The sequence below is a fragment of the Telmatherina bonti genome, assembly GCF_933228915.1.
Source record: "Telmatherina bonti genome assembly, chromosome: 11".
NCBI lineage: Eukaryota > Metazoa > Chordata > Actinopteri > Atheriniformes > Telmatherinidae > Telmatherina > Telmatherina bonti.
The window spans coordinates 15,299,989-15,327,968 of NC_136629.1; the positions used below are offsets into that span (position 1 = coordinate 15,299,989).

General features: G+C 40.1%; 2 protein-coding genes across 5 annotated transcripts in view; one reads left to right on the forward strand and one right to left on the reverse strand.

The window, feature by feature from the left end:
• LOC306762514 (RING finger protein 122-like) overlaps positions 1-3,103 on the reverse strand; it is a 24,232-nt gene extending 21,129 nt beyond the window's left edge. The window contains exon 1 of one of the 2 annotated variants that reach the window (XM_079249019.1): positions 3,046-3,103. The gene's annotated coding sequence lies outside the window, so the exon portion shown is untranslated. The remainder of the gene's footprint in view (positions 1-3,045) is intronic. The other variant, XM_079249020.1, reaches the window with a different exon arrangement.
• On the forward strand, positions 1,837-26,063 carry xpo1b (exportin 1 b). Of its 3 annotated transcripts, XM_079249015.1 has the most exons (25): positions 1,837-2,141; positions 3,681-3,812; positions 4,051-4,152; positions 7,327-7,399; positions 8,890-8,951; positions 12,058-12,102; positions 14,707-14,888; positions 15,016-15,064; positions 15,168-15,287; positions 16,174-16,302; positions 16,390-16,548; positions 16,667-16,864; positions 17,308-17,446; positions 19,087-19,268; positions 20,038-20,194; positions 20,283-20,446; positions 20,535-20,669; positions 20,755-20,938; positions 21,571-21,677; positions 21,913-22,107; positions 22,587-22,755; positions 22,902-23,036; positions 23,167-23,326; positions 23,415-23,511; positions 24,666-26,063. In XM_079249015.1, the coding sequence occupies exons 2-25, from the start codon at positions 3,687-3,689 to the stop codon at positions 24,810-24,812; spliced, it is 3,216 nt and encodes a 1,071-aa protein (XP_079105141.1). In that variant the 5' UTR covers positions 1,837-2,141; positions 3,681-3,686; the 3' UTR covers positions 24,813-26,063. The 3 variants fall into 3 exon arrangements, with proteins under 3 accessions (XP_079105141.1, XP_079105142.1, XP_079105143.1); XM_079249016.1 differs by lacking the exons at positions 1,837-2,141; positions 3,681-3,812; positions 4,051-4,152 and adding an exon at positions 7,149-7,230; XM_079249017.1 differs by lacking the exons at positions 1,837-2,141; positions 3,681-3,812; positions 4,051-4,152; positions 7,327-7,399; positions 8,890-8,951 and adding an exon at positions 11,197-11,328.
• Positions 26,064-27,980: the final 1,917 nt, after the last annotated feature.

Sequence of the window (27,980 nt, forward strand, 5' to 3'; positions counted from 1 at the left end):
ACTGCATGCGACATCTAAAGCACCTGGCTGTGATTGAGAATCCATACACACACAGTGACATGCAGGTTGAAATGAATGACTATCCTTTGTTGAGTGATGTCAACAGAAAAACTGGCTGTTATTTTGTTTGCATAACTGATTGTGTGCAACTGTAAGCATGCACGACATGTAAATCATAAACCACAAGAGTTGCAGCAGGCTTCTGATTGTAGAATATTTCACAATATATGTAAAGATCTCCTATCTAACATGACGTGTGACTTATATAAAATTTCATTCAACTTAGGTACACCCCCTTCCACACACACATACACACCAACTGTTAAATTCCTCAAAAGCAGAAAGGCCTGTTTGGGTCTAGAAAAGTGTGCTGCCTGTCATATCGGAGGTGGAGGACTCCAGGAATGTGGCAGCACAGAGGGCAAAGCAAATGGCGTTCATGAATCCACACATAGATAATAGGCTTTGAAATCTTGTTTGTTAATAACAAAGGCTCGGATATAGGCCAACTGTCTGGGGTGTGAGACTGATCCAAGGACACTTGACACATGGGACAGAGCAGGTGAAATAACAAAACTTAAATTGCCTTAATAAACTGATCTAAATTTTTGAGTTACACTTACTTTTAAAAGGTATTGCGCAATGCACTATGACATGCATTGTGGGCATATGAACATATCAGTAGAGTAATAGTTGCAGAGAGACAACCAGTGGAAACTATGAATACAATATTCAAAGAAGAAACGGACTGAAAAGGAGTTTGCACGTGCAGTCTGACAACATACAACTTCCAAAAAACATAAATGAGATGTATACATCTGTACAGACTTCAAATGAAACGAGTGAACGAGTGTTGCTGGGTAAATAACCAAAACGCCCTTCGAAAAATCCTCTGACTTTATTGGGTTGTGTACCATCTCCGCTACACACCAAATCCAGTATTTTTCCATCAAGTAGCGCGCTACACCACGTGACCACAGAAGCGAGAGGAGAAAAAAAAGCCGCCGTCATGTTCGCATCCTCGGTTGACAGCGGTGCTCTACGTATATGGCGTTTCAATACGCTAAATACACACCATGCCTGATAACACGTCTCGTCTCCGGTGCTACTGACACCATATATTTGCAGTCTCCTTTTCTTTTTGGCACTGTCACCCACTAAAGGAAACTAAATTCTCCTCCAGGTCGCTTTTCTAACCCCGTGCGTTCGTGATCGTGTAACCACTCCCACTCGTGGCTGGTGGAAAATTACCAGCTTACAAGCAACAGGCAAATGAATGGCACTTGCGGTTCATCGTATCATTCAGTCGTCCTGTGTACCCCCAACTGTCCATTTGGGATATGTTTTAAAGTAACGTGACCCTCACCAAACAGATAAAAGGGTGAAATGATTTCACTGTATTCGTTTGGCGCTTCGTAACGCACGCGCTCGCTTTCACGCTGCCTCGCATTTAAGAACCAGACTAATATATAACATTTTAAATTCAAGAGTAGCATTTTTTTAAAAAAGTGTTCGCTCTGTTTGTCGCTATTGCCGACACAGAACAGCGATGTAGAAGTCCGCTCTCTGCATGGGAGTCTGCCCTCTTTTTCTCTCCGGGCGGAGTAGTCGCGTGGGCGCTTGAGCGAATTGAAATAAACTGACAGGTCAACCGTCCAATGGGTGGTCAAGTAAGAGGTTTCCGCCGAAGACGCAGCCAATCAGCGCGCTCTGCGGGCGTAACCTCCAGTCCAAACTTTACGCGGCGCCATCGGCTGAAAACTAAACCGAGATGGAATCTCCCAGTCTGAACCGGTTTCAACCGGTTGTGAGTTAGTTGCTTGAGAGAGGAGAGGAGGCACAGGCACACATCGTCTATACCGCCCCGCTGGAAAATCAAAAGAGTAACGAATTCATTACTGAATCAAGGTTTACTTTGTTTCGTAAAATGTATCGGAGCGATAGAAGACTGGGTTTGCCGTGATAGTAGTTTCCAGTTTAGTAATTGTTTCCAGCTAAACATCCCTCAGTGTTGGAGCTGGAGATAGTCAACGCTGCAGTATTAGGAATCTCTTTTTAATCAGCGATACTGAGGTACTCACTATATTTTGTAGCTTCTTGGGCAAGCGCCACTCTTTTGAGTCAAGAGCCTCGGACTTTAGGTAGGTAACTGGGGTGAACTACAAACCTGCCATGCTGTGATTAACATTTCTTAGCTTTACCTTTTGCAGTGAATAAAATGCGTTTTTTTATTGAAGGTATAAATATGTTATTTGAAATTGCATAGCCTTATAAAGTGCTTTTGGAAAAAAAAAAAAAAAAAGCAAAAGCAATAGCATCAGCGGGATAACCAAGTAGCCTTCGACTGCCCGCTAGCTGCTAGCAATTACCTCTATAAGGATAAGCTAACGTCAGAGAAAGTGCAGTAACTTTACTTAACCAGATGCACCACTAGCTGGGGTTGCACTTCATGACTCAAAGTGCAAAATAGCAAATGAAAAAGTAACCAAACGCTGTATGATGAAATCCTCGCTTCTCCCACCACAGCAGCATCACTCGTGTGCGTGATCTGAACGGATGTCAAGTTGATGTTGCTAGGTACGCATTAGCAGGCGCTAACTTTATCCATCGTCTAAAATGGTAAAAGACGACGAGAGATGCTTCCAGCCTCCGCTCCAGAAAACACGAAAACTTCCCCCGACACAGCGTGGTGATTTTACAGGGAACTAACATCAATGCATGGGCGTCCTCCGTCCCTGGCATCCTTGGTGGGAGTGGTTGTAGTGAGCGGCGAAGGGCCACATGTGACCTGTTCTTTGCAACACGCTAACAGCTAGCTGGAAATGTAGCCTAATTGGTGGCTAATTTTAGCACTCTGATAGAAGTAAGCTCGTGCCTCGTGCGCGCTGTTTACACCGGCGCAGAAAGATTATAGTGATAATAAACAAAAAGTTCATGTAAATATTAACAGAATATATATATATATATATATATATATATATATATATATATATATATATATATATATATATATGATGAGTTATTGTAGAAACCAATCCTTCCTACCTGATATTTGTGCTGAGCTTCGGGTTTGGAGAACTCCGTTACTTTGCAGATGTAAACATTGTGACGTCGCCTAGTATATCCGACACGTGGGTCGATAAACCTTAAAATGTTGTCCAAGATGAAGTTGCTTGATCATAAGAGCTGAGCAGACCTTATTGCAAAAACTAGTTTGGTGTATTATTTGTTGTTTGAACAAACTGTGGTAATGTTATTGACCCTTTATTTATTCTATTTAAAGGTTTACTGAACCGTTCAATGATCAATGTAGACCTAATCTTTAAAGATAATACAACTGCAAGTCTCCTACGTTTCTATTTAAATGTAGTTTAACTTCAGTTTTTTTTTTGCTATATAACCAGCCACTGATCAAGAGGGTTAGCTGTTCCTTCTTGCAAAACCAGTCAGGAAATAGATCTAGAGTGCCTTGTGCCTTTATTTCTGCTCTTTTGTTTACCCAATGTACAAGCATGTGATAGAACAAACGTCTTAAAATGACAGCTCACTGATGGGTGTAGGGGATGTTTTTGACATGGTCAGCTGTTTAGTCCCATTTCCAAACACACAGTTCACATGACTTTGCCCATTGAATGTGTCCTGTGCTCTCATGACCCCTCCCTCTGCTGTCCTTGTTACAGAACTCTATGCCAGCAATTATGACAATGTTAGCAGACCATGCAGCACAGCAGCTGCTGGACTTCAACCAGAAGTTGGATATCAACCTACTGGATAATGTGGTGAACTGCCTATATCACGGGGTGGGACCACAGGTAAGTTTTGGGTTTATTTGTCTCCCTATAATCATAGTGTCTCCAACCCCCCCCCCCCCCACACACACACACACACACACACACACACACACACACACACACACACACACACACACACACACACACACTCTCACTTACTCTATTATAAAATAAGTTTTTATATTGATCTTGTGCTTTCTTACTTGTATTTTCAAGTCTTAGCTTTCAGTCTAATATGTGAACCATATTTGTTTCACAGCAAAGAATGGCACAAGAGGTGCTGACACATTTAAAGGAGCACCCTGATGCCTGGACAAGAGTGGACACCATCCTTGAGTTCTCCCAGAACATGAACACCAAAGTAAGCTTGCCCTATTGCAGAAAACAGTGGTGCACAGAAACTTGATTAGCTTTGAGGACGAGCTCTATTTTTGGAAAATACAATGGGATTTATTAAATAAGGAGTTATACTTAGTCACAGTGGTTTGCATTTACCATGCATTTAAATATCTAAAATATGCTTCAAGTGTTTTTGTCAAAAGAAGCTTTATATACAGTCACATAATATGGGTGTGCACGACCATAGCAGATTTAAAACAATTCATCCTAGTCCAGTTTTTCTCATACTTTCTGTGCTCCGTGTACAACCCCTGTTCTTTGGATAAATAAGTTATAAAAAGCGGGCATTGTGTGCTTGCAATATAGACTAAATACCATGTATGGCTCGTAGAAGTCTGGGCTTCTGGTTTCTGGTGAAAAAAAACTTTTTACCCCTCTTTTGTAATTATTCCAACCAACTATCAGCTAAGCTGATCTTTGCTGGCATCATTCAACAAATGGCAATAGAAAATGCAGAAGTTTGAGCATACTAGCATGCAGCCCCCTGCTTTACTGCCCTTTAGCTAAATGAGACTAAAGTGCAGTTCATGTCTTGTCCTGTTTCTGCTTTGCTAGTTAGACATATAACCTTAGATTATTTTGAAAGTTAATTGGAGAATTGTAGCCTAATTAGGATTCGCTATACAGATGCATGTTCTATTATTAAAACTTGTTCTATTAGTTTTACAACAGCAATCTAACAAAACGGGGGGGGTGGTATTGAACTTATCAGATAAAAATATATAGGTGAATGTGTGCTTTAGAATGCGTCATCAAGTTCTGCAACCTTTACCCTATAGTTTCCTGCCATATAAAGCACCAGTGCTATTTTTCAATATTTTTTGCTGTACATTACTTGCTGTTTAATAAACTCTTTGTATTTGTTTATTTAAATTATGACTAGTTTAAATACTGAAAAATGATATAAAACTGTGTTTACCAATTAAAAACTGTTAAGGCAAACTGACAGTAAAGTTGAAAAATCTTTTTAAATGCATTTAAACATTTTCAACTACATTAACAAAAAAGATTGATCAGCAAGGTCAAAACTCTATTACCTCAACAGTAATGGGACATTTATGTTATAATGGACTTCCTCTAAGTAATTTAACGTTTTCTCTTTATATCGTTTAAGATCGCTTTTAACAATCAGATTAACTTACTAATGTCTTGGGTTGACGTTGACCATTAAATTAACATTTAAATTAACATTTTGCCAATTGAATTTAGGCATTAGAATAAATAGAGGAAAGATAAGGTAAAAACCTCAAATTCTGCATTTGTTCCTTGATGGTTTAAAAAATGCGCAACTTCAAAGTACTTTGAAAATTTGGCTTTTTGTTTAGTAACTGCAGTAATTCAGATTTTTTTTTTTTAATGTAATAAATTCAAATTGTGACTATTTTGATATTAATCACAATGTTCCATTATGTTTATGGCTTGTAATAGGAAGAGAAGGGGTGTGTCATCCTGTGCATCTTGACACAGCTAGGCTTTGACGGCAGGCCTCCACAAGGTCTACCCTTTTTTAAATTCCCTTTGACTGAATTCTGTTCATCCGTTTCTATTGCATCTGTTTGACTGAACAGAGAGAGGGTGTAGGCTGCAGTCAGTAGGATCTATTGAATAGAGACTAAGATAATGACTTAATTTCACTTGTAGGGATCATGGCATAGCCCCCACGCCTACCCCTCTTTTTAATTTGCTTATTTTTGTTTTTCAGAACTTTTCAGTCAGTTCCACTTTTAAGAATTTCCTTTCAGCTAAAGTATTTTTTACTACTCTTACTTCTTGTGGTTTATGCAGTGAGGCAATTAAAGGTGAAATAAAACGCGACCAGTACTTCAGGTGACGCCTGTGAGTGGTGTACTGTTGGTGTGCCTGTAAGGAGATTTCACCTTTAATCTTCCAGCATCCATTGTCTATAGCACAATGTTAATCCTGCTTTAATAACATCGTATACTTCAAGCCTTTTTTAAAATTTATATTTATTCATTTTATTTTATTCGATGATCCCTACAGTTGAAACAGTCAAAGTCGCATTTGATGAAAGGTAAACTAGCAAACTAAAAGTGTTTCTTGGGCTTTTCCTGCTTTGCAATGAAACAACCATGAAATAATTCAAAACTCAAACTGTGGCTTGTCCTGCTGTTCCTTATGGCACACCAGTTAAAGGGAACTGGTTCAGTATCCCTTTACAAATAAACTAGAATCTGTTTTAAGGTTTTTGGAGAACCGACTGATTTACGATTAGGTATTGATAACATTTAGTTGCTAATTCTGGTCCATTAAGTTACACATTTTGGTAGTATGTTGTAACTTTTTGGCTTCTGTTAAACTAAAACTATAATTTAGTTGAAGGGGCTGCTGCAGCCCTTTGACATCAGATGCTACACTGTCAATTTCATACGTTTCCAGTGAGTGAAGGGGGTGCCTGCTTGCCATGCATTTATACTGTTGTAACTATGCTACAGTACATTCTTTGTCTTAGTACATGGGCTAGTGTTTGAGTGATAGTCACATTTCACAGTTTCCTCTGCTGTCTTCTTGACCTTGGCTACATGTTTTGAGTTCCAGCTCCAGTCTGTAATACACTAAACGTCACACCTGCATGACACATGCCAAACCAGTGAGGTCGACAGAAACACAGCCGGTCCTGACTTTGCTTTCAGGTGTCACAAACAAAACTCTGATCTAATTTGAACAATTTTGAACTCTTTCAGTAATACGGCTACAGTTTATGGGGGAGAAAGTTGTGGGTACCTAACCCTACATGGTTTGTGCAGCCTAGTGAAAAAAGTTTTAACAGAAGCCTTGCCCTTCAGGCCATTAGACTCACACTTGAGCAATCTGTGCCAAACCTGGGTAATGTGTTGGCCTTTTTTTTTCTGCTGTCTGGTGTGATGCTGGGAGAAACAGCAGGACTTCTGCAGTGTTCCAGCTCAATGCTGCTGGAAAAGACAAGGAAAGAGAGGGGAAAAGTGAATTATGCGCACAATACAAAATCTGCATGAAAGTTAGGATTCAGTACAGTTTAGAAAAAAAAATCTTATTCAAGCTGGTCAGCTTCATACTGTTTTTGGTTTACTTTAAAGTTATGCAGTGCTTTAAATATTCTAGCTTTATCCTAATGCTGCCCCCACTTTGCATGTTGCAGTACTATGCTCTTCAGATACTGGAAACGGTCATCAAAACCAGATGGAAGATCCTGCCCCGGAATCAGTGTGAAGGTAAGTTTATTTTGTTGTACAACTTCCAGAAGTACTGCTTCAGTTGGTGCTGGTTGTGATGTGCGGTTGCCATGTTGAAGCGCATTCCCTCACAAAGCATGCTGGTCTGTTTTCTGCTCGACTGGCGTACCCTGGCTGCTGCAAAGAGGTTTGATTTTGCACTTGAGCAGCTAGTTTAGAGAGGAAATGACCAAAACAAAATACAGCCAACTATGGTTTTTTGGTTTTTGTGGAGCTTCTTTTAAAGAAAAAGAACATAGTTGTTTTTTTGTTTTTTTTTTTTATATCTGAGTTGCATAAAACGCTAAAGGTTTGTGCAATTTATTTTTAGAGTTTAAAGTTTAGGGTTTGTTTTTTAAAAAAATTTTTTTTTTTTTTTTTATTGAGGATTTTGTGGCATTTGAGCCTATTTGTGTAACCTTACGTATAGGGTGTTGAGGGATGAGGGATTGGTTGATTATTAAAAGCTGCCAACACTAGAGATTTTCTGTTCTGACACTTTAAAACTGGAAAAAAAACTGATTTTCACTGATTATTCATAAACATGTTTTATTTATTTAAATAACATCAAACGATGCAGCATGTTGCAGTTATTGGTGTTTTTATGTGGTAGTGACAGCAAAATGAGGTGTTGAATGTCCAAACTTTAATTGTTGCCTAATTGCCAATTGCATTCATCAGCCTTTCCTTGTTTTCCTAAGTTAGTTTTACAGCATCTACAGCTTAAAGAGTTTATATTTAGATTATTTTAAGAGATTCAAATCAGAGTTGGCAGAAAATTGCCTTTGATTTTGTTTTAAAAATACACACAAACAAGGAAACAAATAAAAACAATGATGATGAAATAAAATTAATAATCATTGTCAAATCAGTTGATTCTGCCTCCCTCCATTCTTCTATAATTTTGCTCAAAATTTATTTTTTCCCATTGACCTAAGACTTGCCTGCTTCTGACCGTAGATGCCTGAATTTTGTTCAAGTGGCAAACCCAGTGCAGGGCGACCGGCAAGTATGTCTTTTCCCCCCTTGTGTCAGAGTATTACCTCGTTTCCGGCTTCTCTCACTACACCCCAGTGCATCATTTCAGTACAGCTACAGTCGAGCAGCAAATGCGAGGGAGCTGAAAACAGTGTTTTTCAAGGTGCTCTGCTTACATTCAGTCTTGACTGTGAGAAATGTCAAGGGAAATGTAACTTCCACTGAACCAAACGTTTTTTTTCTTTTTGCCCTACCAAGTTCAGTGGTAGTTGCAGCCCACATCCATGAGTTCACCAATTGGCTCTGCAACAGTATGCAAATGGAGGACCACACCTTTTTTAATAAGTGTGCAAATGTAGGATAAGACTGGCACATGTAGCAAAACCAGTCGAATGTGTCAAGGCTACTGCATAATGTGCTCCAGGCAACTCGTCATGTCAGTATATGTTGACATAGATCACTTATTGGTGCATGTTTAAACTCTTCCTCTGATGTTTTTGTTTATTCATCAGGTATAAAAAAGTATGTTGTTGGACTCATTATCAAGACTTCATCAGATGCTACAAATGTAGAGGTGAGTTAAATATTAAAATTTATTCTTAATCAGTTTTTATTATTTGTGGAACAGTTGGCTGTGTCAGTGAAGGACTTACTCATGATATTATAATTAAGGCGCATGCAACTTAAGTTTTGTCTAAAGTTTAATATCTTCTCTGAAATTAGAAGTAGATGAGTGATGAAAAAGATTTGGCAGCTTTTCGTGTCCTTCTGAACCCTGGCCGTGTTCAGTCAGCTGGTATTTGCAGATCAGTTTTTTTCCCTCTAAATGTTGCACGAGGTTAACTAGTTGTGTGTCCAGGAAGCCCTAGTATGATAGGGTAACTTCAGCAGCTTCTCTCGCCTTTTCAGCCACCCTGAGTCCTCCGACTGTCAGGAATTGTAGTTTGTTTATGTCAATTAACACCTTTCTTGCATTTTTTTTTCCAGATAGTTGCATTTGACTAAAAGGCACTAATGTTGCATATAAACAGGAAGGCAGAAATGTTACTAAGTTTCATTTAGTTGTAAGTGAAACTTAGTGAAGATTTTTTCAAATAGTCTGATATTTGCAATGCCAATAATAAGTTTATTAAAGTCCGAATGAAGGCAAAAAAACTAACTGTAAGTGATTATCTAATAATAAATGAATTGTGGAACTGTAATGAGTTGTTTGAAGAAAACATGTTTTTTCAATAAGAGGTGAGATAGTGAGACACAGATCTGCTGAAAGTTACTGGAGTGAAAAGATAAAATGATGAGGAGCTGGTGTCACTGGCTAAAAACAATGCTAGTATTTGTCTCTTTGCCAGCAGAGCAGCTTTCCAGACATGTTTCCTTCTGTTTGCATCAATGTTTAAGTCTGCTAAACGTGACACGTGAAATTCAACTTGACAGACGTGTGCATGGTTGATTTGAACCTGTTTCAGCAGACTGGATTTAAACTGAATTTTCTTTGATGCAGTGATTCTATAAATATTTTGGCCAGCTTGAAGAAGCATAATATGCCATGGTTTATTGATATCTGATGCCATTAAGATTAACCAGATTTATGATTCATATACACTAATCACAAAACGTATATTCAGCTTTTTGTGTGATGTCAAGATGAATGTAAATGCACTATAACCTTTCACAGGTTTACTTTAAGTTTGTCCAACCTTTTGAATAGACATGTACAACTTTTCAATGTCTAAGCCCTCATTGCATAACACGCCGTTCTCTGACAAGGTGATTAACCACAAAAAAGTATCTAAACTGTATAAATGGCCAGTAATGATGCATTCACATTAGGACAGTTCACTAGACTCAGTTCGATTGGTGACTCGGCTCAGTTGTAGGGGTGTGTATCCATGCTGACAGATATCGTGTTCATGCTGCACTTTGGTCAAACGAGCCAAACCTTTACAATAATATATCCTCATTCCAAACAAAGGTGGCACTGCACTAGTATTCAACAAAAGAGAGGACAAGATGCACGTAAAGAAGAAAATCCTGTTCTCTCCATGAAGATGAAATTATGGCTGTTTTGGGTTTTTAGTTGTCTGATGCAAGTATACTGCAGAAATACTCTGCAACAATAAGCGCAGTATGAAAAACAGACAAAGCAGAGGACTCTTCACGCGATCACTATGTATTTACCCACAATGCAATACTTCGGCCATATGGAGGAAGTAAATTTTCTGTAGTACGCTTCCTGTATTTGGTCCACTTGATTCGGACCGAGACTTGCCTTTGTAGGCAGACAGTCTGCGTCAGAATTTGTTTGGTGCATTCACGTTTCCTTAAAGGGGTCCTATTATGGTATTTGGAGTTTTCTGAGCTATCTACAGTGTTACAGTGTTGAATCCTCATCAGACATGTGAACGACACTGTTTTTTATCACCTAAACGCACGTTTGAGTTTGAGTTCCAGCACGCTCTCCGTTCGGTTTCCATGGCGACGAAAAATGCATCGTTTTAGAGAGTTTTTTTCTACTTCGAAATCCTCGTGACGTCCCGGGGGATAAGGGTCAGTGATTGGTTACCTTCTACTGGTTAACAAGGGCATGTACAAATACATCAGGCGGGTGGAAAACGTGGGATAAAGTTATTTCCAACGATGACTGGTGAGTTTACCAAAGAGAGACATCCTGCTGCATTCATTGCTGTGGGTTGCTGTTTTCCACTTCGTTTTCAGGGTCTGATTCAGGTTCCAACATGTAGGGCTGTATACTATGTGTTGACATTGTATTTTGTTTTTTTATTGAGTTCATATTAGCCTAATCCTTCTGTTTATGAGACGTTACAATGACGGCGAAAGCAGGTGCGGTGCGCGCTCCCGATGTAGTGCAGTGGCGGGAGGCGGGGCTTAATGTGGAAGAGTCTCAATCCACTCGTTTTGCCCACAGGCTGATCTGACAGTCTACGGAGAGGGTTGGTCTGAAGTAAATAAAGCGATTTGTGACAATAACTCTGATCAATCCCAGCCCTTCTGGTCTCAGAATTAAAAATAAATTAGCCTGAAATGCACATAATAGTTCCACTTTAAATGAAGCGGACTTTCCGAGCAAACGGACTTGGGTTCAGATCAAAAAGGCTGATGTGAATGTGTCCGAATTGTTCTGGTTCTATACCAGCTTGTATGTCAGCCGTCCTCTTCATCATGCTGTTTACATTTTGACATGATCTGACCCAGACCACACGTAACACATAGGAAGTGTTTTAAACATTAACATTTGAAGCTGTTGTATTCTTAACACCGTTGTTAGATTTTCTTTCAATCAATTGCTTGAGATGGAAAAGATCATTAACTGGTTCTTATTTAAGATCGTACAGTTCTGATATAATATCAGTATAGCATGAACTTTTTACATATTTTCTAAATTCCACTCAAAAGGTAAATATCTCTAAAGTTTTGTTAGTAGAGTACCGCTTCCAACATGTCTTGCACAAACACATTAACTTTCTTCAGAGGTGATGGCATCACAGGACTACAATAAATCCTAAAAACATGCCTCAAAACCAGGGGGCTTATGTTTAGCCATTAAGCCTCACAATTTCTTTTTCCTGTCTTGCTTTTCTATTCAGTTACAAATGAGATTGTTAATAATGGGAAGAAAGTGACTCTCAAAGACTAACTGTTTGTCATTTCCATGTTTTTAGAAAGAAAAAGTGTACATTGGAAAGCTGAACATGATCCTTGTTCAGGTAAGTTTTAATGTAAAAAAAAACACCCCACATTGTAAGCCATTTGTATTACTAAAATCCTCTGCTAAATCTTGGGACTACAAGCATCAGAAAGGTTGTTTTTCTTTCCCCAGCTTGCATATTTTGATCTGGTGGTGTGTTGATGTGTCATCTCTGCAACCTGCTACTTCCTAGAAATCACATTATAAAAGTAGTTGTTTAGGAAACAGGTCTTGATCTTATCTACAATTTGATCATTACCCATGAGCTATTTTTATAGTGATGGACCTTTTACATTGAGGGTGATGAAAACCAGTCTCTGCGCTGTTATTGTGGAAGGATTATCCATACCAAGCATCTTTGCTGTAGTTACACCAGCTGTGAGAGCCACTTCACTGTGCTCTGCTTTAAACTGGAATGTTTTCTTAACCCCACATTGTTGCATGTATGGGAAGTGTTGTTGAGAGGTGCAAAGAAAAAAAGCAACAATCATTTTGAATGATTTCCACCCGGATAGGAAGAGTTTTGTGATACTACAGCACTGTGCTTCAACCAGCTTCTTACGTTAAACTCATTGAGAGTTTACTAAAATTACAAATGAATACAAAGGCATTAACAGCACTGAGATCACAGTACCAAATTTACCAAACTATATGTGTCTGTCACAAAAATGTGTTGCACAAGGCGATGATGCACGACAGCTTTCTGATTCTTAAAGTCCCATCACTGGTTAGTTTGCAGGAAAAGGAGCAAATGTAGGTGTGAATAATGGATTAAAAGTGCCTATAAAACAGCAGCAGGGGTTGTTTAAAGAGCTATTAACTGATTAGTGGTGGAGCATAGATGTCACTATGAGTAGGTTCATCTGGATGCGTTTCCTCGTGCTCTGCAGGCAGGAGTTTTAACACGCATTGACCAGCAGATCTGCATGTGGGAAACTCCAATATTTAAATGAGCCAGACAACACAGTGGGCAGGGTTGTCAAGTAACAGTGATGTCTCATTGAGACCATATGTGAACAGAAATAGTTATTTATACCTGTACCTGCAGGTGAAGTTAGCTGCATGTCTTTTTACTGGCCTGAATGTTTCTGTTCACTTTTTAGTCTTGTAATTCCACTAGATTGCTGGCGTACCAGGGCACTATCATTTCAATTGACTGCATCAAGCAAAGTTAAGAGTTGTTCAACACATTATTAATCCCTACAACCTCAATAGATTGATGATGCCTCCAAGAAATGCTATTAATATTGTCAACAATTTTTTGGAACAGTATTTGTGCAGCTACATGGGGTAATTGTGATGTACAGCTTAAACTTTAGGTGATCTATATAAGTTTTACAGACATTTATATCCCCTCCAGGAGGCTTCCCCTCCAAGTCAGCCGCTAAATGTAGACACTGCATAGTAAATCCACAATGAAGGATCCATGATAACACCATTATTTATAACTTTTTTTATAATGAAAATAATTTTGCTATCACTATTTGGTTGCTAAGAAACCTCTGTTTGGATCTGAAAAATATGATGAAGCCATACCTGTCAAAGTTTCAACCAGTCAGATGTTTTTAAATTGATGGAAATATTCAGTCAGGAACAAAGGACAAGAAAGTAATCTGTCTTAGAAGAGCACAAATAATGATCCTCTGACTGGAATAAAGCCAAGACATTTTGGTGCATGGGGTGCCAAAAACAAGCAGAGTTGGAGTTTTTTTGGGGGGTAAATGGTAGCATAAAAACTGTGGTTAAAAAAAAAACAAACAAAAAAACAGTTTCTTTACTGTTAATAATCAGTTTTATCATTTGTGTTGGCCATTATGTATTTATACCATCATACAATAATTTTTTCCAAATAATTGGGCATCATAGGCTGAAAAATGTTTTTTTCATGATAATTTAAAATGTGAGCTTCTATAGGCAATTTTATATAATCAAACTTAAGGGTCCAAAACATAACTCCCTCCCCCAAAAATATGTCCTGTATTAAAATAAACACAAAGTCTTAATTATTGAGGAGTTGATTCTCATAAGCCATCTGCATGCTCTTCTAAAGCTGTCCATCTCCTGATTTCTTACTTAAATGGAACATCTCAAATGAGGAAACAATCCTATTTAGGTGAAAATCTGCAGAGGAAAATGTTTGTGTATACTCAGGGATATACACATGCAGATAATTAAAATAATACTCTCTGTGAGTACGGACACGTATAGTAAAAAAAATTAACTAAAAGGAAATTGCAGTGGGTTTTATCCACCATGGCATGTGGAAAAACATTTGGACACGTCTCTGAGGGAATGACTGGATCAACAACTACAAGAGTGACTTTGCATTATCACCAGTGAGAGTGAGTCATCACTTGTGTCTGCTGAGCTAACGCAATAGCTTTGAAGGATGTAAAAGCTCCAGATTCCCGTTTTCTCAGTCAGGATGCTGCTTTTAAAGTGAAAGTGTAAATTGTGTGAGAGCAGAATTGGCTTCTGTCCTGCATCTTTATCAATTTGTGAGATTTTACTTTTACTTTTAAGCAGTTGTCTCTTTCATCTGCTCAGTTTTTCATGGTCAGATCCCACATTCCTCATATTGATTCATCTAACACCAGCATGTTTGTTTTCCCTGTTTCCGCAGATCCTGAAGCAAGAGTGGCCCAAACACTGGCCCACCTTCATCAGTGACATAGTAGGAGCAAGTCGCACCAGTGAGAGTCTTTGTCAGAACAACATGGTCATTTTGAAGCTGCTCAGTGAAGAGGTGTTTGACTTCTCCAGTGGTCAGATGACTCAAGTCAAAGCCAAGCACCTAAAAGACAGGTCAGCACCATCAGAAACCACCTCGGACATGTTTTCATTATTCTGTTATTTCAAACCTCGCCTCCAAAACCAGAGGAAAGTTTCACATGTATACTGTGTCAGATGCAAACCTTCTTCTTTCTTTCAGCATGTGCAACGAGTTCTCCCAAATATTCCAGCTCTGTCAGTTTGTTATGGTACGTTTATCTCCATTTTACTCTCATAACTGCATGAATATTTTAATAATGTTGGATAGACGTTTATGTTTTTAAGATATTTACATCCTTGGTTCTGCTTTAGGAAAATTCCCAGAATGCCCCTCTGGTCCACGCCACCCTGGAGACTCTCCTCCGTTTCCTCAACTGGATTCCACTGGGATACATCTTTGAAACCAAACTGATCAGCACGTTGGTGTATAAGGTGTGGATACACAAACATGCCCTGTAACTGACTCTGAAAACACCACCGTACAGATTGAACAGCATGACAGATAGATAGATAGATACTTATTTATTCCCAGGGGGAAAATTCAGGGCGTTCCGACAGCTCCTTTAAAAAAAAAAAAAAAATAAAATAAAAGATTAAATTAAAGATTAATATTGAAGAGTCTAATTGCGGCTGGAATGAAGGACCTTCTGAACCTCTCAGTCCTGCATTGAAGAGAGATCAGTCTCTCACTGCAGCTGCTCTTCTGTCCTGCCAGGGTATTATGAAGGAGATGTTTTTTATTGTCCAGAAGACGCTGAAGTTTTCTCCTCATGTATGGAGTACAGAAGACATTTGCATAAGCTAGTAAGCATCAATGCTAACATGTAGCATGTCAGTTTGAACTCTGTTGAAAGAGTACCAAGCATTGCCATCCAAACAAAATGCTGTTCAAACCCAAAGCAATTATATGGGAAAAATGTTCCTGTCACTGTAGGACAAAACTTCTGTAAGCTAGCAGCCAAAGAGTACCAAACAAAGGAAATAGCAAAAGCATAAACTGTGTCTTGTTTTTTTTTTTAGTGGTCACAAGTTTTATGCTAGTCCTGAAAAACTCTGGTAATGTGTTCAGTGTCTCTGCCTTTTGAGTTGAAACATAAAGGTCCTGGTAGTTTCCATGATGGGGAAGGTTATATAGTAAAGTATTCATTCTTTCTGTGATATTCTGTCTTAAGGTTCACTTCTTTTTTTTGAGACCAAGACCACACACAGCCCCTGTAGTTGTCAAGATAAACTAATTTATTATGGTTATGTCACACAAAAAATAGGCCTTGTGATGAAGATACTAAATGTACTAAAAACCTGCCTGAATGGTCCACAGTTCCTGAACGTCCCCATGTTCCGCAACGTGACGCTGAAGTGCCTGACGGAGATCGCTGGTGTGAGCGTCAGCCAGTACGAGGAGCAGTTTGTTACCCTCTTCACACTGACTATGTGTCAGCTGAAGCAGGTGAGTGGGATTGTGGATTCAGATTAAATAAGTGGCATTTTCCCCCTTTCTCAGGCTCTGAGTGGAGTTTATAACTTTGCCTTTCAGATGCTGCCCCTGAACACCAACATTCGGCTGGCTTACGCCAACGGGAAGGATGACGAGCAGAACTTTATTCAGAACCTCAGCCTGTTCCTGTGTACTTTCCTTAAAGAGCATGGGCAGCTCATTGAGAAGCGGCTCAACCTCAGAGAGACATTAATGGAGGTGCGATGTGTTTTCACTCACACAGACCATATTCCTCATTACTCGTCCTACAGGAAGAAAGATGCTTTAGTTCCCTGGGTAACACTGATTGTGTTATTGTTCCTCTGTGCTCGTTCAGGCCCTCCACTACATGCTCTTGGTATCCGAGGTAGAAGAGACAGAGATCTTCAAAATTTGCCTTGAGTATTGGAACCACTTGGCTGCTGAGCTTTACAGAGAGAGTCCATTCTCCACGTCTACATCCCCTCTACTCTCTGGCAACCAGCACTTTGACGTGCCGCCACGGAGACAGCTCTACCTCCCTGTTCTCTCCAAGGTAATGTCATCTTTATTCAACTTAACTGCTTTATTACTGTAAAATAATGCAAAATCTAACCGTTTCAGCAATGCTGACAGCCAAAATTTCGGATGATTTATTCTTTTAATTTATTAAAACTGCTTTCAGAGTCATTTCTGACGCTCAGGGTGCAAAGCAGTTTCACTTCTGGGAAACTATGGCTTCTTAGCTCACAGTCACTAGAATCAGTTGGCACCGTCCAGAGACAGGTGGCCGCTGCAGTTGTGCCAGAGGAGTCACTAGTTACTGTTACTGAAAAATCAGCTTTCAGTTATGTAGTCTAAACATTTCTTTTCTCCCCTGATGGTAATATTTCACATTCCATTACATTTATAGAGCATATTACACATGTAGACCGTATGTGTCACTCAAAGCAGTGAGTTGCTTTAGGCGCTGACAAGTTACTTTATGTGTTGTGACAGGTGCGTCTGCTGATGGTTAGTCGGATGGCCAAGCCGGAGGAGGTCCTGGTGGTGGAGAATGACCAGGGGGAAGTGGTCAGAGAGTTCATGAAGGACACAGATTCCATCAATCTGTACAAGAACATGAGGGAAACCCTCGGTATGACTTACTAATGGGGGTTCACATCCTCTTGTTAGCTCTCATTGGTCTCCAGCTTCTATGACATAACCACAAGTACTTTTGCGTTGTGCGTCCTTCGTTTGGATTTCCTCCAGCTGTTCTGTTATAATTATTTATTTTTTGTTAAGAACTAACATTTTGCATTAGTTTCACTGATCCATGTCACTAACATTTTGATGCACCCAAATTTTCAGTGTTACACTCTGCATCACAAAATGCATTTTAACCTCTTCATTCCAACCTTGTCATCGGCAATCCATTAGTTCACTTTATTTTATTAAGGAGTTAAGAATTTCTTTTGTCATCATTACCTATTTACAGCAATGTTTCTGTAAACCATTACGGACAAAATGAGGTTCAGGAAAATAGCCAGTTGCATTTCTTAAGTTTTGGACAGCTTCTGGGAACCATCGGGAGGCTGCAGTGATCAAAATGAATTAAACTCTGAGCTAGCTTTTTATACTCTCACATATAAGCAAATTCCCCGTTTTACAATTGATTCCAGTTTCATTGTCGGATTCTGGAATTTCATCCAAGTTTTCCACATTGTGGAATCATAGATTGTTTCCTCAGAGTCATGGCAGGTGTCAGGAAAGGAATCAGGAACATTTGACAACTTTATATAGGTCATTGTGTGCTGGTTGCACGCATTAGTCAGACATTAGTCTTTTTAATTTTCTCTTTTTTTTGACCCTGGGTTTATTTCTGTTCCATTTTTAATCTACAAAGCAATTTAGTGCCTTTTACATAAAACATTAAAAGCAATTTGCATAGGAAAAAAAAAAAAAAAAAAAAAATACAATAGAAATTAAATAATTTCAGCAAATTGAAAAGAATGAAAGAAATGAAACAGAACAAGCTAAAATAAAAATGAAGGACAGAATAACACATATAGTGAATTGCCAATGATAATAAACATCAGTGGGAAAATCTGGTACATGTAAAATATTCAGTAAAAAACAGAAGGGGAAAAACTATTAAAAGCGGTGGCTAATAAGAGTTTTTAGATCTGATTATACCAACAAACACCTCAGACTTGAATCAAACTTCAGGTTTTCTGTTAGTTTGTTCCTGATACTGTGAGCAGAAGCAATAAACTGTCAGGATGGAAAGCAAACTTGACCCAGATGACCTTAGGAAGTCTCTGTGGCTCACATGGCGTCAGCAGGTCAGCTACATATTCTGGACCAAGGCATTTAGAGCCTTGTAAACCCGCAGAAACAGTTCAGAATCTATTCTTCTGCTCACAGGAAGCCAGTGTTATGATCTGAGAATTGAAGTGGTATGTTCCTATGTTTTGTTTTTTTCCCTCTTTGTGAGGACATGAGCAGGGAATTAACACAGCATACACAGACAGACATTCGGGAGATAACGCCTTCACCTATAACTGAAAAATGTTTGGCATACCAGTGCAACAAAGACAAAACATTAATGTACTTTACACTTCTTTGGTTGCACTCCAGAGCCCCGATCCCCAGTCCTACGACATCCAGGTTAGATGAGTTGGAAAAATAAAAATTGGTTGTTCAGGTTGCCTGGACACATTCGGCTCAGATTTAACTGTGTTGAGCTTTGCTGTACACAGGCTGATAACAGAAATGTGTTACTCTGTCCTACAGTCTACCTGACTCACCTGGACTACGCAGACACAGAACGCATAATGACGGAGAAGCTTCACAACCAGGTGAACGGCACCGAGTGGTCCTGGAAGAACCTGAACACGCTGTGCTGGGCCATCGGATCCATCAGTGGAGCCATGCACGAGGAGGATGAGAAGAGGTTCTTGGTCACTGTCATTAAGGTAAAAAAAAAAGAAAAGAAAAGAATTTAAATTGTGCAGATGAAAAGAAAGTAACAAAAATATCCCAGCAGACTTATTGGTTCTGTAACTTCCAGTCTGAATGTATCAGACTTTGTTTCGCTTACTGGCAAGTAGCAAATTATACGCTTAGGTTTTGTGTTTTTGGCCTACATGGTAGTTTAGTAGTTAGCACGCTTAGAGCGAGGCCCTGTTAGGATTTTGCATGCCCTCCATGTGTATGCGTGCTTTCTCTCCAGATTCTTCCCACAGTCAAAACATTAATCATGTCTCTAAATTCCCCCTAGAAGTGACTGAGTGTGTTTGTGTCTGTGTTGGCCTTGTGATAATTTCACAAGTTATTATAACTTATTATCTATAAAATACCATTTATATATAAATGGTATACTTTATTTATAGATGTATACTTTATATACTAAAGTATTTATTTATCAAAATATTTTAAGTATTTTAAGTAAAATATTTCAAGTATTTATTTATAGATTTATATTTTATAAAAGGTATACTTTATATATAAATGATATACTTATATATAAATTATTGAATTTCCCTTTGGGGATTAACAAAGTTTTTTTCATTTAATTTTCATTTCATAGACTGGTGAGCTGTCTAGGTGTACCCTGCCTTTGGCCTAGTAGCTGGGAAAGGCTCTAACCCTTTGCAACTCTGCATTGGAAAAAGCAGGTGTACCAAATGGATGAAGTTTTGCGTTTACATGGATGTAATGTTGATGCTTATTTGTTATTTTCAGGATCTGCTGGGTCTGTGTGAGCAGAAGCGAGGAAAGGACAACAAGGCCATCATCGCCTCAAACATCATGTACATTGTCGGCCAATACCCACGCTTTCTGAGAGCCCACTGGAAGTTCCTCAAAACTGTGGTCAACAAACTCTTTGAATTCATGCATGGTGAGAATTTTTTAAAATTGATTTTGTTTTTAAATTGAATTTATATTTTATTTAATTTGAATTGCCTTATCTATTCCCTCTCCATCAGAAACCCATGATGGAGTTCAGGACATGGCATGTGACACCTTCATCAAGATAGCCCAAAAGTGCAGACGTCATTTCATTCAGGTGCAGGTGGGAGAGGTGATGCCATTCATCGACGAGATTCTAAACAACATCAACACCATCATCTGTGACCTCCAGCCTCAACAGGTCAGCAGACAGGTGTTATATCACAGATTCATGTTCCTTTTGCATCACTCTTCATAAGGCGTGCTCTTTGTTTGCGTTTTGTGTGCAGGTTCACACGTTTTACGAGGCTGTGGGTTATATGATTGGGGCCCAGACAGACCAGGCTGTTCAGGAGCACCTAATAGAAAAATATATGCTGCTTCCTAATCAAGTGTGGGACAGCATCATCCAGCAGGCCACCAAGGTAAAAAAATAAAAAGTCAGCATGTCATTTATGTTTCAGTTGAACATATTGTTTAAATCGTTCATCTGCTCCCGTTTGCTTTTAGAACGTGGACATCCTGAAGGACCCAGAAACTGTCAAACAGCTCGGCAGCATCTTGAAGACCAACGTCAGAGCCTGCAAAGCCGTGGGACACCCCTTCGTCATCCAGCTGGGGCGGATTTACCTGGACATGCTCAACGTCTACAAGTGCCTCAGCGAGAACATCTCTGCTGCCATTCAGACAAACGGTAACAGCTGATCACGATGCTGCATGGCGACTCTCTGTAGATTCACTTTTTTAAAATATACTAATTAAAACACAACAAGCAATTAATTTTTTCCTGATGCCATCGGTTCTGCCTTGAAACGGATTGTATGAAAATAAAAATGTGTGTATGTGTAGAGGAAGGGACTTTATTTTGCCGTTCAGGGACCTCATGGACTGTCTGAAGAAGCTATTTGTGTTTTACCATCGTTGACTTCACACTTGTGTAGTGCTTTTCCAGCAGCAGTAGTGTGAAGAGGATGTGTTGTGGGTGTGTACTGTTTCTAAAATGTCCTGGAGCGATGGAGGCCTGTTGTAGTGATGAGCCAAAGCAGCACAGCCCTCCTGTCCCGAGCTTCCACACTACACCGTCATCTGGATGTGATGTCCCAACAAAAAGCATACCACATGTTGAAGAAAAATCTTTTATATTCACCTGCATGTGTTGTTTCTATGAGAACAGAGCTGCACAAGCTAATGCTTGTACAATGTGCTTGAAGCATCGCCATGTTAGAAAATCCCTGAAGCTCTTTGGTTTGACTTCACAAGTCATAGATCAGGTTGCCCTGGAGCACCAGTGTGCACAGCTCACTTTTTTTGTTCCTTGTGTTGCAGGTGAGATGGTGACGAAACAGCCGCTGATCCGGAGCATGAGAACTGTGAAACGAGAGACGCTGAAACTGATCTCTGGATGGGTCAGCCGATCAAACGACCCTCAGATGGTGAGAAGTGGTTCTGACACGTCCAGTTTGTATAGTCACTGCTGTGAACACAGACCTGTCATTCCCGAACTTACACTGACCCTAAGTTTGCAAAAGAATGAGCTTTAAACAGATTTTCAGCAAACAGCCGCTGTATTCTTTGTCTTTGCTACCGTTCAGTAAAACGTGTAAAAATTAATCATCTGGAGTTATGGTGGTGATTTTGCTTCCAGCTGATCCAAAATCTTGTTTCCAGGTCGGAGAGAACTTTGTTCCACCGCTTTTGGATGCCGTCCTGATAGACTACCAACGTAATGTCCCCGCGGCCCGTGAGCCTGAGGTCCTCAGCACCATGGCAACCATCGTCAATAAGCTGGGGGGCCACATCACCAGTGAGATTCCCCAGATTTTTGACGCTGTCTTCGAGTGCACCCTGAACATGATCAACAAGGTGAGACCCAGTGACGAGCGGGTTAATGTCACAGCCATTTATGGCAAACTGCTTGATGTCAGTAGCGCTTTAATTCAGCAAATTTAGTTTATGGATTTCATCTTTTTCACTTTAAGGATACTTATATCACATCATTTATTTCAACGGTAGTTGTAATCCAGCTGTTCTAGGCTCAAAAGATTTCCTTCCAGCAGCAACCAGCTGGGAACAAAAACAGATTACAGGTGAAAAATCTGTTGTCTGCAGCTGTTTGTTGCTGTATTTCAGCCAGACAGAACCTGCCCGGCAGCGTTCACATGCTGTGTGACTCCTGTTTGAATTGAATAAAGATTTGATCAATTTATTCAGACAGGTTCAAATGAAACTGTTCATAAAATTATTATTATTATATTATTCTCTGTCCAGTCAGTGGAAAACTGAATCAGACCGTTACATGATTCTGCTTTATAGGAGAAACATGTTATTCTGTGTTTTCTCAGAACTTTGAAGAGTATCCAGAGCACAGGACCCACTTCTTCTACCTACTCCAAGCTGTAAACTCTCACTGCTTCCCTGCATTCCTCGCCATCCCCCCGGCCCAGTTCAAGCTGGTGTTGGACTCCATCATCTGGGCCTTCAAACACACCATGAGGAATGTGGCTGACACTGGTACGATGAATCAAACTGTTTGTTTTCACACCGAGCAAAAATTTCCCTCTAATATTAATGTCACTCAGACAATTGACTCCTGTAATATTCCTTCATTTGAACTTGTGTGTTTTTATCTGATATTTGTTCTGTTTCTGCTCATTCAGGCCTGCAGATTCTCTACACGATGCTGCAGAACGTGGCCCAGGAGGAGACTGCAGCTCAGAGTTTCTACCAGACGTATTTCTGTGATATCCTGCAGCACATCTTCTCTGTGGTCACTGACACGTCACACACTGCAGGTGAGGTCACACAAATGTAACACAGGCGTATGGAGACTAATTTAAGATCTGGATGTTCAGCAGGGAAACGGAAATGAATTCCAGAGAACATTTTCTCCAGTAAAAGTGTGTGTTGGTGTGTCTCGATCAGGACTGACGATGCATGCGTCCATCCTGGCCTACATGTTCAACTTGGTGGAAGAGGGGAAGATCACCACGGCACTGAACCCCACCAACCCCACCAACAACCAGGTCTTCATCCAGGAATACGTGGCCAACCTGCTCAAGACGGCTTTCCCCCACCTACAAGAGTGAGTGAACGTGAACACCTCTCTGCTGCGGTGGGAGACACATATGCTCAACATCATTCATGAATGTGTGTGTGTTTGTGTGTGTTAGTGCGCAGGTGAAGGTGTTTGTGACGGGGCTGTTCAGTTTAAACCAGGACATTCCTGCCTTCAAAGAGCACCTGAGGGACTTCCTGGTGCAGATAAAGGTGAGCTCTTTGAGTGTACTGATCACCTACATCGTCCCAGCTTCAGCTGCGGTAGCTGTCTGTAAGATTTTCTTCCCAGTAAAAAAAAAAAAAATCCAGTATATCAGCTCCGTCTGCAGATGGAAGAGTGGACTGAGTCAGGTTGGGCAGAGCTGTAGCTAACTTCTTAGCTACTGTTTTAATAAATAACATTTCCCACAAAGACATGCTCGAAAACCTTTATTGTGGGAATAAAGTCCCAGCAGATGAGCCTGTTTAGGAACCAGAAGAGTTCAGTTAAATCTTTGTTGCAAAATCAGATACTCTTATTGAAGTTTGAAACATTTTGCAAATATCTTACCTTTATATGAGAGAGCTCTAAATTAACAAATGCCAACCCACCAAATGCAGGCTAAAATTCACATTGGGAGGTATTAATTACAAGTAACTTTGGTGAGCGATGAATTGGTGATGTCTTACATACGAGTGTCTGTACAGCACTGTGATGCAGTGCTGTTGTCTGAAAGTAGATTCTTACTGAAGTGCCCCAAACAATGACTAATTCTGTATTCGTCATTCATCTTGTCTATTCTCTGAGCTCTCTCCAACCAGTAAAAGTCAGTCAGTGGTGGTGCACGTTCAAACTGGTCAGTGCTGTAAAGTGACGCAGCGACTGCTGCAGAAATGTACATAATAAATTGTACAGTACAATCAAAGCAAGTCAGAAACGCATCATTTGAGGTGAAAGAGTGCAACTGAATGAGGACACAAATTTAAACTCAGTAGGAAAGACTGAAATGTAGTTAGATGGTGTAAAGAATGCAACTGGTTAGTAACTGGTTTTAAGTTACTTGGTTCCTGTCTAGAAACAAGGACATTTAAAGTTGTTTTCTTCAGCATTTTAATTTTTTTTAAAAAATGCAAGAAAAATGTAGGCTTAAATTAAATAAGTTGCAATAACAATTATTTTTCCCCCCAAAAGTGGCCAGGAACCGATGGAATCTACAAACTCCATCAGCTAGTTATCAAAAAGGTTAATTTGGAGCCCTGCGTTATTAGTCTGAATGGAGTTTAAGATGAACATTATCTTTAAACTATAAGAGCCAGTCAGTCCTGCAGGGTCGAAAAATGCAGATCTGAGGGCTGATCTGAGTTTTCCTGTTTTGTCACTTCAGGAATTTGCAGGCGAGGACACCTCAGACCTGTTCCTAGAGGAGAGAGAGGCGTCGCTCCGTCAGGCCCAAGAAGAGAAACACAAGATCCAGATGTCGGTGCCGGGCATCCTCAACCCTCACGAGATCCCAGAGGAGATGTGCGACTGAGCCCCAGCTCAACCAAACTTGTACAGTATCCAGACAAACAAAAACAAACAAAAACCCTAATCACAGCAAACAACAAAACCCAAGAGAGGCACATTGTGTATGTGAGGCAGCTCGGCCTCTGCAGAGCGGGCTGTCCTTTTGGATGTTTGTTGACCAAAATAATGCCAATACTATGTAAATGATTACCGTGTCACCCTGTGGCCCTTTTTACATAATCTGCATTTTGTATGGAGACTTTTTGTGTATTAACCTTCCACAGCTGTTATTCTACAGTAATGTTCTGTTGGTCTCTGGTCCATCCCAGACCTGCATGATAAAAGTTGTAACAATTAGGACGATTTAACCATCTTGATTTTGTTTCCTCCCTCATTCTGTTTTCCAGTTCTTCCTTTCTTACACATATTTGTTGATATATAAATATAAATACAGTCCGAGCTGGGTGTTCGCGGGGAATAAAAAGTCTGCGTAAGGCTTGTGGACCGGTGTTGTGACAGGTGAGGAAGTGGTCTTCTAGCGGCGCACGCACCGCTCATTTGGCGCCCCACAGCATTGTGGGAGAATGTGAATCTAATGGAAAATGAATGAAGGCTGAGAGATGCTGCTTTGTGCTTCAGCATCTGTTGCTCATGAGTTAAGCTTCACTTAAAAACTGGACTGCTGCCCGCAGGAGGTTTTTCAGGGAAGGCGAAACCGAATATGTGCATATCATCCCAATTGTATAGCATCTTTAATACCATGGGAACATTTTCTTTCCTCTTTATTATATTGTTTTGTTTTGTTATTGTGGGTGTGTGCGCGTGTGTGCTGTCGCTCAGTCGACATCAGCGTTTTGTTTTCCTCTAAGAGGATTGTTGCTCATTTGTGAGCCTTCATTAATGGGATGTTTTACGGCAGTGGCGGAGGTATTTATGGGTTCTTGGTCGGTTGCATCTTTATAACAACTCCTGTTTAACTCAGATGGCTTTCAGGATTTTGAAATGTACTAATTTAGATTGTTTACCATGCAGTAGTGCTTCAAGACACTACCCAATAGAGCAAATTGAAAATTAAATTTGGGTTTACATTTAATTTTGTATTTTTGCATTTTTCATTTGTACCTGTTTGAGTTCTGTCCAGATAAACAAAAGGCTTTTTGTCCACAGAGCATATAAATTGCCAACGAGTTTAATTAAGAAAGAATGTATAAATCCAAATAAGCACCCAATCTCTGACGGCGAATTTCCCTTCTCAAGGTGTTACTTTGTTGTGAACTTTTTGAACTGATTAAAGGTGAGAATTTTATAACCCTGCTTGTGCACAAAATTTGTTTTTCCTGTTTTAGAATCAGTTTTGTGGAAAAAAAAAAAAATCAAACAAAAATAAACTTTTACTATAGTTTGTCCAGTACCTGCACATGGTGAAGGAAGACATCTCTTGTCCAGCAAACAAAAATATTTGAATCGGATCTCTTGGGGGAATTTAGTTGTAGGAATTTAGATCAGAAAAGATTATTTTTTCTGACTACAAGGTCTGAGATTTTTACAAGATAAATTCATGATTATGTTTTTCAACTAAAAGATCTGAAAAGTAACTAAACTAAAATCAGGCCCACCTTACGAGTACCAGGTTGCAGCTGTCTTTTATTCTTTGTGTCATGAAATCAACAATATGTTGAAAACATCCCTAAGTGATGCACAGTGACATACTGACACGATAGCATCATGTTGTTGCTGCAGCTTTGTGACATGGTGCATCATCTTGCTGGAAGTTTCCATCAGAAGATGCCATAAAGAGATGAACGTGGTCAGCAGCAATACTCTGGTAGACTGCTGGTTAAGCCAGGCCACACCAGGCCACCGTTACACCTGCAGCAGCCTGAACTGTTGATGGATCTATGCTTTCACGTTCTACCAAATGATGACCCTACCTTCTGAAAATGGAGACTCATCAGACCAGCAATGTTTTTCCATCTTCTATCGTCCAGTTCTGGTGAGTGTGTGTGATGTGTAGCCTCAAATTGTTCTCCGCTGATGGGAGCGGGACACGATGTGGTCTTCTGCCACTGCTCTGTCTGCTTTAAGGTCTGATGGTATTTACATACCTTAGTTGGAACCAGTGCTTGTTTGACTTCCTGTTGCTTTTCTATCATCTCCAACCAGTCTACTCATCCTCATCTGACTTCAACAAGACATTTTTGTCCAGATGACTGCTGCAGATTGGGTATTTTCTCTTCTTCAGATGATTTTGTCAACTCCAGATATGGTTGTGTGTGGAAAAATCCCAGTAGATCAGCAGTTTCTGAAACACTCAGACCAACTACGTGATGTTCAATGTCACGTAAATCCTGTCTTCCTCATTCTGATGCCCAGTTTGAACATCAGCACAGAGTTGCTCCCATGTGATTGGCGGATAAATATTTACTTGAGTGTTGTATTTATCAATTTAGCCACTGTCATTGAAACATTCACATGTTCAAACATGCAGGTGTTTGATCTGTAACGAGGTTTAGGAAACATGTATCTGCAGACACTCACTGACACGAGTCCTATCAGGAATGGCTGATGATGAAAGCGATGATGGATGTCACCTGCCATCCGCACAAACCGACATCCGACCATTTCCGCTCAGACATATTTGGCCAAGGTTGGTGCTGCGTAAGCTGATCGTGCCATTAATCCTTGTTAACATACTGGAATTGCATTAAAGGTTATGCTGATACTCGGCCACTGAAAACCGAAACGCTCGATCCCAGAAACCTGTTGTCCCTGATGCAAGCAGACGCAGAGCTGCTGGACTTAAAGTTCCACTTTAAAAGCTTCTTTGCTTAGTTTTGGAGGGACATCTGGCTCCTCGCACAGAGACCCCCAGCAGCCATAAAGTTCCGCATTCTTCTTTTATTTCTGCGTTGCCAGCAGTCTTGGGTGGACTCTACACCTCTTTTCTCTGGCGTATTGACGGCTCGTGTTTGCTTTGATGTTCTTACATCCAGCCATCTTTGTGGGACCATAATTCAGCCCTGTTGTAACTGAACCCCCTTTCTCTCTTCCTGACCCACATCCAGAGATCCTCAGCCATTCACGGCATCCACTGTTGAGGAGAAGAAGGAACAGCTGGGATAGCCCCCGCCGACAGGGGGGAAAAAAAAAAAAAGAGACCTGCCCACTTTGCCTGCTCTAAACTCTGTCCGCT